Source organism: Desmodus rotundus, chromosome 2 (assembly GCF_022682495.2).
Source record: "Desmodus rotundus isolate HL8 chromosome 2, HLdesRot8A.1, whole genome shotgun sequence".
Classification (NCBI taxonomy): domain Eukaryota; kingdom Metazoa; phylum Chordata; class Mammalia; order Chiroptera; family Phyllostomidae; genus Desmodus; species Desmodus rotundus.
Window position 1 is genome coordinate 150282021 of NC_071388.1, and position 18728 is coordinate 150300748.

General features: G+C 36.9%; 1 protein-coding gene across 8 annotated transcripts in view; it reads left to right on the forward strand.

The window, feature by feature from the left end:
• The window catches only part of SLC4A10 (solute carrier family 4 member 10), a 271426-nt gene that overhangs the window by 191124 nt on the left and 61574 nt on the right, over nt 1–18728 (forward strand). For all 8 annotated transcript variants that reach the window (XM_024579743.3, XM_024579742.3, XM_071220660.1 and 5 more), the window contains 5 exons: nt 6937–7083; nt 13927–14027; nt 17013–17187; nt 17771–17904; nt 18299–18544. In XM_024579743.3, coding sequence (XP_024435511.2) covers nt 6937–7083; nt 13927–14027; nt 17013–17187; nt 17771–17904; nt 18299–18544 — 803 coding nt within the window. The remainder of the gene's footprint in view (nt 1–6936; nt 7084–13926; nt 14028–17012; nt 17188–17770; nt 17905–18298; nt 18545–18728) is intronic.

Here is an 18728-nt window from a genome sequence, read left to right on the forward strand (position 1 = left end):
CTTTTTTAACTTAAATTTTATTTTTCAATTACAGTTTACATTCAATATCATTTGTATTAGTTTCAGGTGTATAGCTCAGTAGTTAGATAATCATATATAATTTAATTTACATGTGAAATCTGAAGAATAAAATAAACAAAGAAAATAAAAACAGACTCAAGTTTTTTAAAAGGTTTTACTTATTTATTTTTAGAGATAGGGGAAGGGAGAGAGAAAGAGAGGGAGAGAAACATTGATTGGTTGCCTCCCGTATGTGCCCCGGATCCCACACCTGAATTCCAGGCATGTGCCCTGACCAGGATTTGAACCAGCAACCTTTTGCTTTGTGGAATGACACCCAACCAACTGAGCCACACCGGTCAGGGCTCAGTATGTTTTTTTAAAGGAATTGAAGACTGAATGTGTTAGTCATTTTTAGCAATACCTTATCTTGAATTACTCCAATCATTTATTTTCTTCCTTTCTGTTGAGTATTACTAGAGATAAAACATATGATTTTGTTCATTAGCAATACTACCAATGTATTAGTCTCTTTTGATTCTTGAAAACTATTAAACACTTCAGTGACCTTTTATTTATGTAAATAGTATGCCAATGTTTATCATAATAGAACTTGAAATTGGGAATTTAAAAAGTTATGGATTTGTTTAAATATAACAATAATAAAGCCGTTGTATATTAACACAAATAACAAAGTTTTATGAAAACAAAAGCAAAAACTAAGAAAATTACTAAGATGAGTGCCATTGTTTTTCTTTTTCTTGTTCTGGGTTTTTAAGCCAACAATTTTCTCTCTCTGTCATCTAGATTTTAAGTCAGCGGCGACTCTGCTCAGTCAGCAAAGACAGCCAATAGATAGTAGCTACTTAAGAAATTCATTTTAAATTAATGTTCAGGATTTTCCTATCCTTAATATAAAACCTCCTACTGCCTTCGATAGCATATACCTGATGCGGACTCTGGCCAGCAGAGTCTGCAGTGTTGCGGATGAGACAAAACAAATTCACACGGACTACTGAAGTCCTATGGAGAAAAAGGGATGGCACGGCCACTCTCTCAAGGGGAGAGCGCCTCGACCCTTGCCTTGACAGACTTTTATTGCTTTCTAATAGCATACATCAAAGAAGGCTCTCATTCATTATGTTCAGGTTTGCCTTAGGTGATTACTTTTTACAGATAACGAAGGAAAGGATGTTACTGATTACTTCCTACAGATTAATAAGGAAAAAATGTTGCAAATGCAAGGGAACAATAAGAGTAATTGGTCTGGTTATACTTCAATCCTTGGGAGAATTAGCACAGACCTCAGAAAGTTACTTTAAAGATATGCAGTAAGCATTTGTAAACTTCAGCTCAGGGTGAGGGAGTTTTAGCAAGAGCAAGCCTCAAAGCAGCCTAGGTATAATGCAGGCCTGATTTCCCACAGGAAAGCGATCCATGAGTTTGGTGTCCTGCATGCCAACACACGCCTATGGGCTTTTCAATAGGGCTGGGCTACATTTGCCATTCCACGCAGATAGGTTCCCTATATCTACCATTGAGGTATTGCTTGAATCTAAATCTCAAGAGCTTTAAGGTTCAGGCTCTACCTGGTCCTGAATATCTTAGCTTTCTTCATCTCTTAGCACATTGCAGTGATTCCATCACTGCCGCTGTACTGAAACTGCTTTAAGTAAGGTCACCGTTTTCAAATGGTGTATCCTGTCTTTGGTACTCATGCCACTTGATATCTTATTGGCTTTGACATTATCGAACCCTTCTTTTTTTCTTTCCCATGAAGAACAGCTAAAAATAGTTGTGTGCTAAATCTTTGAGATTTGTGTTAACCCTTACCCTGAGGTCATAAGTATACTCTTCTATATTATGTTCATTGGGTTTTATACTTTATCTCTCACATGTAAGTTTTTAATCTACCTAGAATTGCATTTGGTAAGATGTGGGTAGAGATCCACTTTCATTTTTATATAGATAATCACTTGGCTTAGTACTGTTTATTGATTTGTTCATTATTTATTTTGATGGATAGCAATGCCTGCATTCAAAAAAAATTATCCATCTCTGTCTCATCACTGTCTTTATTATAGCAGCTTTACTATAATGTGTCTTCATCTCTAGTAGGACAAATCCCTTCCTCATTTTATTCTTCATTATTTCATTGAATATGTATTTATCAAAGGTGAACTGTTTATCAAGCAATCATGCAGTTGCTGGGGATGTATCAGTGAACAAATTGGACAACGTCCTTTCTTTCATTGAGCCAGTAGTCTAGCGGAAAGACAGACTAACATATAGATAAGTAAAAAATATGATATATGGTGATAAGTGCTATGGACGACACCATGAAATCAGGGTAGGGAGGTAGCGGTGGGATGGAGAGGGCTGCAAATAAAAATTAGGTGGTCAGGGAAGGCCTTACCGAGAAGACTTTTCAGCAGAGAACTAAAGGAGGAAGAAGAGCAAGCTATTCAGATATCTGAGGAAAGAGCTTTCCAAGGACAAAGATAAACAAGAGCAATGCTTTGAAACTAGAGTGTGCCAGGAATATCTGGGGAACAGCAAGAAGGAGAACACGGTGGGACAGGAGGTGGAGAGGGAGAGAACAGCAGGCAATGAGGTCAGAGAAGTAACCGGTCAGTCTGTGTAGGAGTTTCATAGGTCATGTAAGGATTTTGAGTTGGGATGCAAGTGGAAGATTATGAGTAGAGAAATGAAATGATATATCCTATATTTTAAAAGGGTCACCGAACTCCTGGGTTCAGCCCTTGTAGAGGAGCAAGAACAAAAAGCAGAGACCACCTAAGAGTCCATTGCAACAATCTAGGCAGGTAATGGTGGTGAGAGAAATCAATGCGATTCCGGTCAAAATCCCAACAGGATTTATCAAGGAGCTTGATAAATTTATTCTAAGCACTGTATGGAACAAAGTCCAAAACTAGTAAAAGCAGGCTTGAAGGAACAAAACAAACACATTTGCTGTTTGTTTGTTTGCTCATTTGTTTTTTCCTACTTCACTGGTGATTTTTCTCAGTCTTCTTTTCTGGATCCTTCCTTCTTCCCTCCCACTGCATTGAGGAGAAATCTGCTCCTTAATTATCCACTCTGGCTCCTATGTTATCAGTTTTTCCCTCCCTACTATATCATTTTTATTACCTTACAAAGATGTTCCAAATCCCCTATCTTTTAAAAAGAAGAGAAAGGAAGGGAGGAGGAAGGAAGGACGAAAAGAAGAAAAGAACACTTCCTAGTTGTAGAGCTTGGGCAAGTTAACTTCAACTCTCTCTGCCTCGATTTACTCATCTTCAAACTGGGAATGATAATATTAGTGCATATTTCATTATGATTAAGATAAATATAATTCCATATAACAATTATAATTATTATATACAAATATATAATTTGTGTTATATGATAAATATATATTTATTACCTACTGTATATTGAAGATAAAGGGAAATTATAGAAATTAAAGGCATGTTCACTGGCCTCATGGAACAGCCGTGAGGGCATCCCTGACCCCTCTATGTCTTTCACACCCAAATGTGACTCGTCAGTAAATCTTCCTGGCTCTAGTTTCACGGCATTTCCAGAACGCTGCTACTGCTCCCTTTCTGAACTGTTGTCACCTGGCTTTCACTCATGTCACCCGGCCTATCCCCGTTAGCACTCTATTATTGCAGTGGGCTCCTAGTTGTTATCTTTGCCCTTTCACCGTTTTTCTGTTCTCAGTCCTGCAGTTAGCACAATCAGTATTCTGCTCAAGACCCCCTGATGGCTTCCCATCTTATTCAGAATAAAAGTCAAAGTTCCTATAATAATCTACAAAGCCCTGCAGGATGTATTTCTGCCTCTTACCTCTTGAACTTCATCTGTTCCTCTCCCTCTAGCTCACTCCTTAAGGAACTGGCCTCCTTGCTATTTCTCAAATATGACATGTGTTCTCTTACCTGAGAATTTTTGCATGGCTATCTCTCCGCCTGGAAAGCTCTTGCTTCTGATAGCTACATGGCTTGCATCCTTAACTACTTAAGGGTTTTGCTGAAATGTCTACTCATTGAGGATTTCCTTCAACTCATTTAAAATTGCAGCACTCCCCAGTCATACCCTCATTCTTCTCTTCTGCTTTATTTCTCTCTGTATACTTTCCACCACACAACAAACTACATACTTATATTGCTTATTTTTTATCTCTCCACTCCCTCTAAAATGTAAGCTCCATGAGGGAATGGATTTTTGTTGGTTTTGTTCACTGCTCTATCCCTAGCACATAAATACTTTGATAAATATTTGTTGAATGAATGTTCAGAGCTCATGTTTTAGCAGGAAAAAAGGCATTATACAACTAATTAAATAATTAGCAATTGTAATGAGTAATTATAATTACAGAGAAAGCTGTCAAGAAAAAGGACAAGGTGTCAGGGGAGTATTAACGAGATGTCTAATCTTTGAGAGAGGATCAGAGTTGACTTCTCAAGAAGTCAGATGAATATTGAAATCAGGACGTTAGGGTAGCTAGACAAACAGAAGGGAGAAGAGCAATTTAAAGTAATTAAGCTATTGGGGAAAATGATAGGAAAACAATAATAAATAAAAATTTTATTATAACATCAAACTGATAAATATGTATATATGTGTGTATATATAAGTATATATATATATGTATATACACATCATTGAGGAGCTTTGAAATAATAAGGAATCAGCTATTCTGGATGAATTCGGATGTTCATCTATCTAAAGCAGGTATAAGATCACGTGATCTCTTGAAGCAACTTCTAAATTAAATGAGATTAAATAGAGAAAGACTTCAAGAGAATAGCTATTAGCAGATAAAGAGGAGAGCAACTAAACTGTCATTGGGATTAAGAACATTTGCAATTCTTGAAAGTTCAAATTAGGTCTCACAGCCACCTAAAGATCTTTAGAAGGGGACAGCTATTCTGAGCCACAAACTCAGTGGTTTATGACAGGAAAATCTGTGCTTTCATATATAAAAATTCTCTTTCTCAAAATACAACTAAACCATTAATATATCTTTGATGTCTTTATAATTATCCTAGGGAAGGAGTGTGTATTTATCACACCAGTGATTTGTGTGTGTGTGAAATGTTCTTAGTTGGAAGGGAAAGATAAAGCCTTTGAAAATCATTATCACTTCTTTAGCAGTTTAGAATGTTAAACCACTCACTAAAACAAATGGTCTAAGAATAGAAAGGAATATGTGAAAGTAAAATTTTCCAGTAAAGTTTGGGGCATTTGGTTACTGTCATATAGATTAGCATAAAGAATAATACAGTAGTCCCAAATCTCAAATATTTGTTAAATTTCATGTTATCTGAAATATAGACAATGCCAGAAATACTTATATTATGTTTAGTATAAACTAATTTTTCCCATTTATTTTTGTTTTACCCACTTTGTATATATTAAGTATGTTATTCATACTTACGAGATTAAGGATCCTGCAGGAATAACCAAGTGAAATCTCTGTGGCTTATGACAAACAGGATTTATTTCTGTCGTGCTCTGTGTCCATCACAAACTGGCAGAGAGGCTCTGCTAATTTTAGCCATTCAGGCTGATAGAAGCTTCAGCTTGACCTGTTTTCTCAGTCACTATGGCAGACAAAAGGCTATGTGATAAATCACAACTGGGGCTCATAACTTCCATTTGAAAGTGACGTGTATACACCTAAACAGAGCATACCTGACCCTAATATGGAAGGAGGCAAGGGCTGCGCTCTGCTCTGTATGTAGAAGACCTGCGGTATCTGTCAGTAGCTAAAATGACTACCACAGGGTGTGTGTGTGTGTGTGTGTGTGTGTGTGTAAATGTAGCTCATACTTTGAATGGGAATATAGTTTCCAAACTGTATAGATATATATCAGAAAACCCTATTTTATAACCTTATTATTACTTAATGATTGAAAAAAATAACCTTTTAAATTAGTTTATGTATGCCAGGGTATAAATATTGCTAAAATTTCTAATATAGTCTATAAATGTTCATCTCTATTTTTAAGCAAGGGCATCTTTCAGAAAGTTTGATTTACTATACATAAATAACCTTTGCTGAGCTTGAATCATTAACTCTATTTTAATGAGCTTCCTTCTGTGCAAGCTAAAAAAAATAATAATACTTTTCCTCCCACCTTCTAAGTCTTCTAGGCTGGGCTAATAACCAAATTAGCAGAGACACATTAACAAGAGAAAATCAAAGTTTAATACGTGCATGTGGGGAACTCACATAGGCAGAAAATTTCAAAGAGAGTGAGGCAAAATTGGGTATCTAAGACATTTTGTACAAAGGAGAACAGGGTGTGTGGGAACAGGGTATTAGATTTCAGAAGTGGGAATGGGCCGTTTGCGGGTAGTTGAAGCAGCGGGAAGCACATCAGGCAGGAAAACCCTCGCCAGGTGACTCAGGAACAATGGGGCACAGAGGGCATCTCGAAAACAGGCACCTGCCTGCATCCCTCTTGTTCACCACACTTAATTCAAATCAGGCTAAGGCTGCACTCTAAGATCTTCCTGAAGCAGGTTTCTATTTTTGAATCTCTTGGGCTGGAAGGGGGAGAAGAATCAAAGGTTCTTTTTGAGTCTTTTTTTTCTCCATAAAATAGCTGAATATCAGTATCTCTTCAAAAGCAGCTTTAGGGTGGCAGAATTTTGGTCTCTTCATTTCCATCCTTCTTGCCCTTGTCCTTACTCTTGTCTCCAGAAATTTCATCATTCATTCTAGCTCTCCGAGAAAAAAAGGATATCTTTGGGCATTCATATATATATTAAACTAAATTGTAACATTTTATTACATTAAAAACTTCTGTTTCTTCAAATTGTATAATCACGTGAGATGACTAGGAAATGAAAACACTGAACACAGTAAGATTTTCTAATTTTTAAAAAAGTGTATTAATGATATTTCTTTTCCTTTTATAGGTATTTCATGATGTCGCTTACAAAGCTAAAGATCGTAATGACTTGGTATCAGGAATTGATGAGTTTCTGGATCAGGTTACTGTTCTCCCTCCAGGAGAATGGGATCCAAGTATTCGTATAGAGCCTCCAAAAAATGTTCCTTCCCAGGTATGTATATTTGAAAATACTAAAAAAATCCATAACTTTTGACTTTTACAAACATCTACCAAAATACTACAACCTATCAAAAGGATTCAACTTATTTAAATTATAATCTCTGATATTGTGTTTATAATAAGAAATACAAACTTGGAGTTCTTCCTGCTTCTGGCACAGAGCTCCTAAAACCTTTGGAATTTCCTGTGATGAGAGCATCAAAAGCGTCTTTTGTTATGTTAAGGAGGTGGCTCTTGAAACTCACTTAAGATGGGGGCTGATTGCCAGTGAAGCCAACCATGTGATTAGCTCACCTCCAGGGAGGGGACAGGGCACGAGATTTAGTTCAATCGCCAATTCCCAGTGGTTTCATCAGTCATGGCTATGAATGAAGTCTGCATAAAACCCCAAAGAGACGGGGTTTGGAGAGCTTCAAGACTGCGGAAGCTCTCTTGAGGAGAGAGAGCTGGAGGAGAGTCATGCACCTGGAGAGGAGAGGACTGGAAGCTCCTTGCCCTTTCCCTGTACCTTGCCTTACATGTCTCTTAACACCTGCTGTTCCTGAGTTATATCCTTTTACAACAACTTGGTGTCCTAGTAAGTGAAATGTTTCTCTGAATTCTGTGAACCACTCTAGCAAGTTGGTTGAAGCCCAAAGAGAGGTCTTGGGAACCTCTGACTCCCGTCAGTCAGCAGCTCAGTTAACAACCTGAAATTGCAACTGGCATCTGAAGTGGGTGTGGGGGTGAGCGGGCCATCTTGCAGGACTGAGCCTTCAACCTGTGGTATCTGATGCTATCTCTGGGGAGATAGTGTCCGAATTGAGTTAATTGTAGGACACCCAGCTGGCATCTGGAGCATTGCCTGTTGGTGTCAGGAATCCCCCTTCTCTCCACTTTGGAACTGGTACCAGAAACTAACCTTTAAAGGCAGGGGCATGGAGTTACAAAGTCTTCTTGATTTTATCCAACATACCTCACTGAGGAAGTTGGTGTATGGATGATATGCTACGAAAAAATCAAACAGTCATATATGCCTGAAAAACTTTAGACCTACCTTAAAATATATTATACTGGAGGAAAATTAAATTTAAATAAAGACATAAAATAGGGTTAAGAAAAAGCCCATTGCTGTCTTCCTGTATTCTGATGCATCACTTTGAAGTTAGCATGTATTAGGAAAATTCAAAGGCCTGGCTTAGTCATATTACATAGAAAACTCCCTGTTACTGCTAGTCATCTTGATGATTGGGAAACATCTTAATTAAAGTTTGTATGTTTATATTACTTTTGTGTGAGTACATGGCATAAAAATTATAAAAATCCTGCCTATAAAAATCTAATGTGCATGTGCTCATTATATATAGAATCCAGAAAGATGGAAACAAAGACTGTTGCGATTAGTTAGGGTCACTTCATTGCAGGCGTGACTTGGTTGAGACTCACAGCCAAATGTTTGTTAAGCCCACTCATAGTGTCACCTCTGTTTCTATTGAATCTGCCTCCTACAACTGTCCCAGTTGTCATCTGCTCAGCCTTGTCTTTGGCTCTTGACCCTGCGGAGTCCAGCCTGGTCTGACTTTACTACACTAGTTGCAGTAACAGATGGCCTAATTGGCCCACCCCTGGACAGAGAAGTTCCTCTGGTTGGCCAAAGGTGGGCAAATGAGGAGGTATATCACTCGACTTGAGTGTTTTAAAAAGTCATCTTAATCCTACCATCAATTTAAGGAAAATAAGCTGATGTCTGTCTTATGTCTGTATTTTCATTCTGAAGTCATTTTGTAGCATTAAAGATAATTTTCTTTTCTCAGCAATTATAATTTTGTGATTCTGTAAGTGCAGCTACATAGTTTCAGTTGATCCAATACTAAAATAAAAGAAGTTGCTTGAGGCCCTGACTGGTGTGGCTCAGTGAATTGAGCCAAAGCCTGCGAACCAAAGGGTTGCTGGTTCAATTCCCAGATAGGGCACATACCTGGGTTTCAGGCCAGGTCCCCAGCAGGGGGAGCGTGAAAGGCAACCACACATTGATGTTTCTCTCCCTCTCTTTCTCCTTCCGTTTCCCTCTCTAAAGTAAATAAAATCTTAGAAGAAAAGAAGTTGGTTAAGGAGTAATTTTAAGACTTATGCATTGTCTTATTTTTGTGCTTGTATACATACATCTTTGCACTTACAATGGTAGAAAAGGCAATATAATGCTTCCTGAAGCACTAAGAAACTCTTTCATTGGTTTTATTTGGAAAATTTAATGACAATATTAATACATTGAGACTGAGACTTTAAAATCACTTTTTAATATCAATTGGTTTTTCAAACATTAAATCTGAAGACAGGCATTTTTGAAAACACCTTGACTTTGAGGAATAATATTATTGAGGCGAGTTGAAGCATGGGGGCTCTGTATTTTAAAAATTATTTTTATGAGTCTATCAGAATTTATGGGATTCTGGATATTGGGAAGTAGTAGTGGAAAGGATATTGAGTTAAGCATCATGACGCCTGTGTTCTGCTATTATCTATTTGTATGACCTTGGACAGATGCCCTAACCTGCCTGTACTGATGTTCTAGATCAGCATGTCCAAAAGAGCCTTCTGCAAGAACAGAGCTTTTCTATGTTTGTGATATATTATAAGCCAAGCCACTACTAATCACTAGAATTGTGCCTGCTGCAATGGAAGAAGTGAATTTTAAACTTTAACTTAAATTTAAATAGCCACATGTTTTTAGTGGCTATCATACTAGCACAGTTTATACTGAGTTTGAATTAGATACAGGTTTATGCTTCTGTACAAGATTAAAATTTTTAATGTATGTTGTAACATACTATGAAACTGTGTTTTCCTTTATTAGATGGAGCAAAATGAATTCACTCTTACTTCATACTTGTTCAAATAATACTCCCCCCCATGAACTACTTTCCATGGTTTTTATTCTTTTGAAATGTACAAAAATGGACTTTTAAATACTTTCCCTTTCAGTTAAGAGAAGAATAACCAGTCACCTCAATGATGACCCTAGAAATATCATCAGAACTTGTATCAGTCATTATTGTCACTCCCTTTTGTATACTATCCACTTCTTTGCTTCTTTCATGCCATTTACTTGCTTGTCAAAACTATAGTCCCATGTGAATTCAACTCTTTAGTCTGTACCTGCATTGTTACAGCTGAATGTGGCTGAAAGAAAACACATAATTACACTGACTGATCTCACATAATTCTTGACCACCTACTTCAAGTGATCTCTTAATGTTTCAAGTTCATCAGATTACCTTAGTCCAATCATTCTCTCTAGATGACATTTCACACCTGTTTTCTCTCCTCAAACCCTCATCATATCCTTTCTGACCTTCACTCTCAGGTGTTGACTTGCTTTCTATTTCCCTGAGAAATATGAAACGATTAAAAGAGAATTTCCAGATGGCCACCACCACCCGTAGCCACCTGCCGGCCTCTGCAGCCGCATACTCTGCCTCCTGTATAATACTACTGATGAGTTATCCAAAGTCAGCCTTCTGCCAGTGCACTAGACGCCATCTCTTCACACCTCCTCCAACATTATCATACACCAATTCTCCTTGTTCTCCCCTATATCATCAATTTTTGTTCTGTGTTATATCATTTTTGTTAGCGTCCAACATTGTTAATTTTCATGTCTTAAAAATGAATTGTCAGTATTGCTTCCAATGCAACCAAATGCCACCAGAAAGTTCTCTGTACTACCTGCCTCTAATTCCTCTCCTCCAATCCTCTCTTAAACCTACTCAAATAAGTCTTTTGACTACATCAGCCACTTCGCTAAAATTACCAAAGATCTCTACAATACAAAATTCCATGGTTAATTCTCAATCTGCATTTTATTTAGCCTATAAATCAGCAGCATTTGACAGAGTTGATAACTTGTTGCTATTCTTTCTTGGCTCCAAAACACCACACTCTAAGTTTTCCTCCTTGTACCTTGGTATCACACCTTCCTAGTCTTCTTTTCTGGTTGCCCCTCTTGTCTCTGATTTCCTTATGTTGAAGTGATACAGGATTCAGTCTTTAGTCGTGATTCTCTCTTCTACCTATACTCATCCTCTTGGTAATATCTTCCAATTTTTATAGCTTTAAATCCTCTCTCAAATTTATTTTTCACCTTGAACTTGAAAGTTCTTTATCCAAAATGCTTATTCTATGTCTCTCCTTGGACCTTTAGATATCTAAAACTTACCACGTTTAAGTTTGAACTGAACAGTTATCTGTCTCACTTCTGTCATATATACATCTTTGCAATTTATGTTAGGAAAGTCAATATAATGCTTCAGGGAAGTCAATAAGAAACTGATCTTTTCTTAAATTATATTCTATCTTCTTTGTCCCATCTTAGTAGAACTAACTCTGCATTTGCAGCTGTACTGACTCCATGTTTACAGTTTGATCAGGCCAAAAACATTTATTATTTTATCTCATACTTGACTTCTCTTCTGCCAGAAAATACTCTTGGTATTGCCTTCAATATTTACCTAGAATTATACAATTTCTCATTAATGCTACTGCTACCATCCTATTTCAAGGTACCATCGTAATACTCTTGGATTACTGAAATAGCCTCCGAACTAGTCTTGTTTCTACCCTTGGCCCTTAGAATCTGTTCTCAACACAGTGACCAGCCTAATTCCAAGTTAGCTCATGCTGCTCCTTTCCTCAAAATCCTGCACAAGTTCCTCATTTCACTGAAAATGAAAGCCAAACACTTGCAATGGTCTATTAAGCCTACACAATCTTGCCTCCCTTTACTTCTCAGAAGTCATCTCCTACCACTTCCATTTTTATTCACTCCTCTCCAACCACATTGGCCTCCTCGCTTCTTGTTCTTTAAACCCTTCAGCCACACTCCTGCCTTAAGGCTATCCCACTGACTATTCTTTCTGCCTGAATATCCCGCAGTTATTGTCATGGATAATTCCCTGACGCCCTCAAGTTTTTCTCGAGTGACATTTTCTCACTGATCCTGCCTGACCACTGTATGTATAATTGCCACTCCCTCCTCCCCACTGCCCATCCTGTACCTCAGTGCTTCACTGCCGCCCCTACTCTGCTCTAAATTTTTATTTTTCCATAGCTTTTAATCTTTCTAAAATACCTTAGAATTAATGTACTTATTTGTTTATTGTTTGTCTTCCCCATTAGAATGTGAACTCCACAGGCCTGATTTTTCCACTGTTCGCAGTGATGGGGCCTAGTACCTGACACAGATTGACTCTCAATAAGTATTTGTTGATTGAATTATAAAAATCTGAGTGGTCAAATATCTACTCACCAATTGATTTGTTTTAAAATATCAAAATATGTGTGTTTCTGAACAAAAATATTTTCTATTTTATTCCTCAGAATATTCACTGGCACTATTCATACAAACTTCTCTTTTCAAAAAAAATTTTTCCCCTTACTATGAAATGAATACTTCTTGAGGAAACAGATTTACTGACTGGCAAATATCCTCATGGTTTACCATTTGCATTATCAGTGTATAGCCTTTCCCGTTGTAAAACAGTGAGTTAACGTATCCATTGATGGATAATTCCCCAGAAGATCTTCTTGCTTTCTAAGACTTGTGGAAGCTAAGAAATGTTTTCCTGGGTGATTGGTTAGTGAGCATTCTGATGGTCACTCTTAAAGTCCTTTACTAGTATATGCTAGTTATTTACCTGTAAAGGTAATTTTTTAATTAATTTATAGAAATCCTTTCTTTTATCTTTTCACTTCACTTCATTGTATCTAATCATATTCCTGGAAAATTGTAAAAATATTAAACAATAAACTTTCTTATATTTTGTGCATTTCAAAACCTATTTTTCTCATGTTTTAAATCTGTACTATTTTATGTACCCATTGTACCTATCCTATTTCAAGGTATCATCATAATACTCTTGGATTACTGAAATAGCTAATAAAATGTTCAGGTTTAAACCATGAGAAAAATGTCCCATTGTACATAAGATCCTTTGATAGTTCACTTTTGTTCTGCATGTTTACAATAAACATGAAAAGCACATTTATATGTTTACATTATTTTAAAATAACAGTCAAATAAAAATTGTAAGTGCACCATTTAAATTCTTTAAATTATTTTTAAGCACTTTTGAATACATTGGTGTGCTCTAAGATTACCAATAGATAGGATTTTTATGATTTTCAAAAATCTCTCTTATGACAGAAGTAGGTGGAACAGACCTATGGGAAAACAGCACTTGTATAAACCTCAGTTAATTTGGTGTTGATTCAGTTAGAAGTTCCTTTTTGCGATAGTCTTTTGGATCTCTAAGAGTCAGAAAGGACAATGTTATAAATAATTCCTTGGGAAGGAAGATACTAGGCTAGAATCTAAGAGGGAAATGCAGTTAAAAAATAGCTAATGATAATAGTGAATGTTTATCGAACAGTTGAGCTATGCCAGGTGCATTACACTACCATATCTAACACCTCCCCACCCAAAACTACCGCAGCCCTGGTCGCTCTGTCCCCTTCTCTAACTTTGTTTTTTCATAGCTCGATCTCTATCTGATGTTGTAGGTTAATTGCTTGTCTTCACTAATAGAATGCTCTTCTTGATCACCTTTGAATATTTCTAGCATCCGCTACAATAAATGGCACACTACCCTCTCAATAACTATTAGATGAAAGAATAAATAAATGTCCAAAACCCCGTTTAATTCTCACAATCAAATTAATTGGTATGAAACTTTGGGAAACTAGATAACTTGCTGGAGTTCTTAGCTATGCTGCAGATTGCCGAAGGAAAAAATTTTGGTTTTGTTATTTAAAACTAGCATCTGGTATTACAAAACAAAAACAAACACACTTCCAACAGGAAAAAAGGAAGCTTCCTGCTGTACCAAATGGAACAGCAGCTCACGGGGAAGCAGAGCCCCACGGAGGACACAGTGGACCTGAACTCCAGCGAACAGGAAGGTGAGTGAAAGGCACGAGTATGTGACTTCGAAAATCACATGACATACTGTTCTCGTGTGCCAGGAATTGCTGTTTTGAGATCTAATTTTTTTTAATACTTTGAATACCTGTTCTTTGGGAGTAATAATGCCAATTAATTTTATTTCTCTGTAGTCACTAATGATTGTCATTATTATTAAGTCAGAACAGTGTATACACCATTCCGTATTATCTTACCCAGTCTTTTATTTTGCTGTGCATGAAGTGCATTCACAGATTCTTAGAATGAATAAGAAAACTGTCAGTTGTCTCTTCCAAAAGAGCTCATTGAAAGCTTCAAGTTCAAGATGGAAATAAAAATAAATACCAGGAACTCAGTCTTGTAGACTCAGTCTCATTACATGCAAGTAGGATGTATATAACAGTATTTTTTATTTTTATGATTGTAATTTGAAAGAGCTATATGATTTATTTTTCTAATCACACATTTTTGACGAGATGAAAGCTTCAATTTATTTCTTAAAATGGTTCTTTATGGTTTTTTGACAGCTTGTCTCTCTCCAAGCAATGTGTGAGCAGAAAATCAGAAACCCTTGGGTGGGTCTCTCTTCAGAGAATGTGTGCACACAGCCTCCATTATAATTGAAGGCAACTGCAAAGGCTTTGCAGGATTGGTGCTCCCTTCCCCTCAAGGCCATTTCTTGTACTGTTTTCACTGTGTTTTCTAAGCTGGCTTCCTGGTTTCTGACAACTCTGTGCATTTTAATTCTCCTCTGTTCTTTCCTTTTATCTATGTTTGTCTCTGAGGAAATGTCCTTTAATGTCTTCCTCAGGCTGCATACCTATTTGATATGGTTCAAACAATTTTTTCCTTTTCCCTTTACTAGAAGCATTGTTACTCCTGTTTGCTTTCATATTTTCAAATGCTGTCTTTTTATTTTTGATGGTAATAGTTTTCTCTCTCTCAGGTGTAACGCGCCACATAGCTTAGATTTTTTTCGAAGTTCACTTTTCCTTACTGCTTCCTAAATCCTCCCAGGTCACCGGTATCTTCGCTTCTCCAGAGTTCTTCCACAGATTCTGTTGCTGACATGGCTTGAAGTATCCATTACTCATCTGCTCTCCCGGAGTTGCTGATGTACATCTGATCTGGGCTGCTCTTGCACTGTTCTCTGTAATGACCTCCCACTTCCGGATTTAGACTTTTGCCGCTAAAAGCACATTTATTACACAGTAATATAAGAGCTATTTAGACTAATGTATGGCCTAATACGTACAATGTTGTAACAGAAAGTGCTATCAAGCCTATAAATATTAACTACTAATGAATAGTTTATAACCACCTCAAATTCTTTTGGGGATTAGGTGGGATATAAATCATGAATGAATGAATAAATAGACTAGTAGATTAAACCTACTTTGAATTGTGACTTTGACAAGTTAACAGATCATTCAGATATGATCCCCAAAATAAAAAAAATGCCTATGTTTTATAAAATGCAGGTAGAGGAACCTAAGATGGTGTGTGTGTATGTATGTGTGCGTGTGTGCATTTCACAGGTTCTCTGCAAGAGTTTCTGAGTTTCAAATGTTCTTTTAATTTTTTTCAATTAAAAATTTACCCTCTCAACCTTTCTTACTCCATGTCCCTTTGATGGAAGAAGTCACTAGGAAAATGCAGTGATTCTATCAATCACATAATAGTGAGAAAGTTACTAATATGGTACTATTATGTGCATGTCAGTCAGTTCAGGGAAATTAAAAACAGTATTCAAAATTTTTAGTTATACTGAAGATGTATATTTATAAGGCAAAGTAAATGTGTTTCTCACGACAATAATTTCTGAAGTGACAGATTGCAAATGAATATTCCTATTCAGAAAATAAATAACAAAAGTGTAATATTTTCCTATAATTTAAGTATATTCAGCACACTGGCAGTATATTGGAACATAAAATAGGTACTTTTTTAACCTCCATGTAGGAACATAACCATAGTCTTATTCATTTTAACATGGAGTCTTTATTCGATGAAGCACGGAGAGCTTTTCATAGTCAAGTGTTACATCTGTGTGGTATTGTTAAATGCTCAAAGAATGAGAAAATCTGCTCATTAATGTTCTTACTCCTAATAGACCAAAAATAATTTAGTCCTCAAATTTTAGGCAGCATTTCACAGTTTAATACTATTTCCTCCCCTCCCCCCAATCCTCTTTCAAGTGTTTCATGGTGGTTTTGGATATATTTGAAAAAATGAATTTATACCAAGTAAAGTCATTATTGTCTTGTGAATGACAGACACTGGGGTATTTTTAGGCAATAATGAGTTCAAATTGATAGTTCTCCTTCTAAGGAGAACTATAAGTTCTCCTCCTAGTTGCCTTTACCTAACACTGAAAACAACTGTGGAACCTGTCTGTCTCATTCAAAGGCCATTCTGATGCCTGCCTGAAACACTATCTGGTAAGGGCTTTTGTTTGTTTATTTTTTATTTCTATTTTTTGGCAGAGAGAGTAGGTAACTGGAGTCTTGGTTAAACGCTGTTTTTTCCTATAGGCTTATGTTCACTATTGGAGTATACAAAAGCCAGTTTACCCTTCCTCCGTCACTTTCGTCTATGCTAAACACAATGCAGATAATTAGAAAATACTGCCAACAGTTGCAACAGTAGGCCTGAGTTTAGGAGTAAGTTAATGTAGAAATGGCACAGAAATTAGAGGAATTCTAAATCTCATTTGAAATTTGATGAACAGCTCTGAACCTTGTTTGAGAGAACCTGAGATTTTTTTGGTTGTTGACACAATATTTGGTTAGGAACTGAGGAAACAGTGGTGCAAAGCCATCCCTATAGATCGTGATAATACATTGTAGCAGGTGAATTAATACTGGGTCTCATCTCAGCTGATGGAAAACCTATACTGTGACCTGGCAACAAAGATAATGAGCTTTTTGATTTGTATGTTTTTTATATTTGGATTTCACTATTGTGTTTCCCCCCTGTCTTAGGATTTTTGGGGGACTTATTTTAGATATCAAAAGAAAAGCTCCATACTTCTGGAGTGACTTCAGAGATGCTTTCAGCCTGCAGTGCTTAGCATCTTTTCTATTTCTCTACTGCGCGTGTATGTCACCTGTCATCACGTTTGGAGGACTGCTGGGAGAAGCCACTGAAGGTCGTATAGTATGTATTACGCTTTTCTCTGAAGTTTGAAATTCATCAGTTGTTGAGATGCATAGTTAGATAAGTGAGCATTTATTTTGGATTCCTTTATGAGGACAGATCTGATACATGGTCTGGCAGATAACATCAGGTGAATTTCCTGGATGGCTGGTAGACCTGGTAATCTGTGAGTGGACAATCACATAACAATGAAATCTGAGTCTTACACAAGCGTCTCATTTCATCTCTGGCTCCCAATCCTAAGCTAGTTTTAGGCTGGGGTTCTTATCTCACAGGAAGTCTATAACCCATTTATATAGGCCATGCTTCTGTCCATTCACTTATCAGAAAATATGTAAACTTTTAGTAAGCAAAAGAAAAGCAAGATAAAGGAAGGTGGAGAAGCCTCATCCCTATTCACTGCCATTCATTTTCTGCTGACTGCTTGCCTCTTTTTGTATTCTCTTATCCCACATCTTGCCTGAGGGTGCTAGGCTTTTCATAGCAAAATAAAAAGAATATCCCCACGTATTTTAAACATTTCTCCCTAGTTATAATGGTTGCCTATAAAACTTAGATAATGACATAATTTATCTCTACACAGAGTGCAATCGAATCTCTCTTTGGAGCATCCATGACTGGGATAGCCTATTCTCTCTTTGGTGGACAGCCTCTAACCATATTAGGCAGTACAGGACCAGTTTTGGTGTTTGAAAAGATTTTGTTTAAGTTTTGCAAGTAAGTGTTATGTACTTTTGGCCCCTAGTCCCTTTATTTCTCTACTGTATTTATAGTTCTCCCAACATCACATTTGCAGTCTGCTGGGAGAGGTGAAGTGGCTGATTTGATTGCATTTGCCATTTTTGTCTCTCCATGAAAATGAAGAAAAAGCAAAAAGATTTGTGTATAATGTTTTGTAATGTTTGTAAAAAAATTATATTCAGTTCTCAACACTGAGAACCCCTGTTAATTTTATCCCCTTAAATGTTCCCTTTAGACAAAGTCGTGAGTTTAGATACGGGATGTGAAGCTTATTTACTTGCACTTCATGAATTAGACTTATTTCCATCTGTTTCAAATGATAGCACGCTGTTAAATAACCTTCTTTCTACTGTTCTTCTTCTCCTCTTAGAGAATATGGGCTGTCATACCTATCTTTAAGAGCTAGTATTGGACTTTGGACTGCAACCCTGTGTATCATACTTGTGGCCACGGATGCAAGCTCCCTTGTTTGCTATATCACTCGGTTTACTGAAGAAGCTTTTGCTTCCCTTATTTGCATCATTTTCATTTATGAAGCCCTAGAGAAGTTGTTTGAACTCAGTGAAGCCTATCCAGTCAACATGCATAATGATTTGGAACTGCTGACACAGTACTCGTAAGTACCATTTCCCCTGTTGGCTGGGAGCTTCCTTCTTACAAACATTGCTATTGCTATAAGAAATATGAGGAACTTACTCAGCAGATAGAGTGCCTTAAATTGATTCATAACCTAAATCCTGGACACTCAGAGCTGAACAGGATTTTGAAAGTCATCTAACGAGCCACTCATCTGAGATACT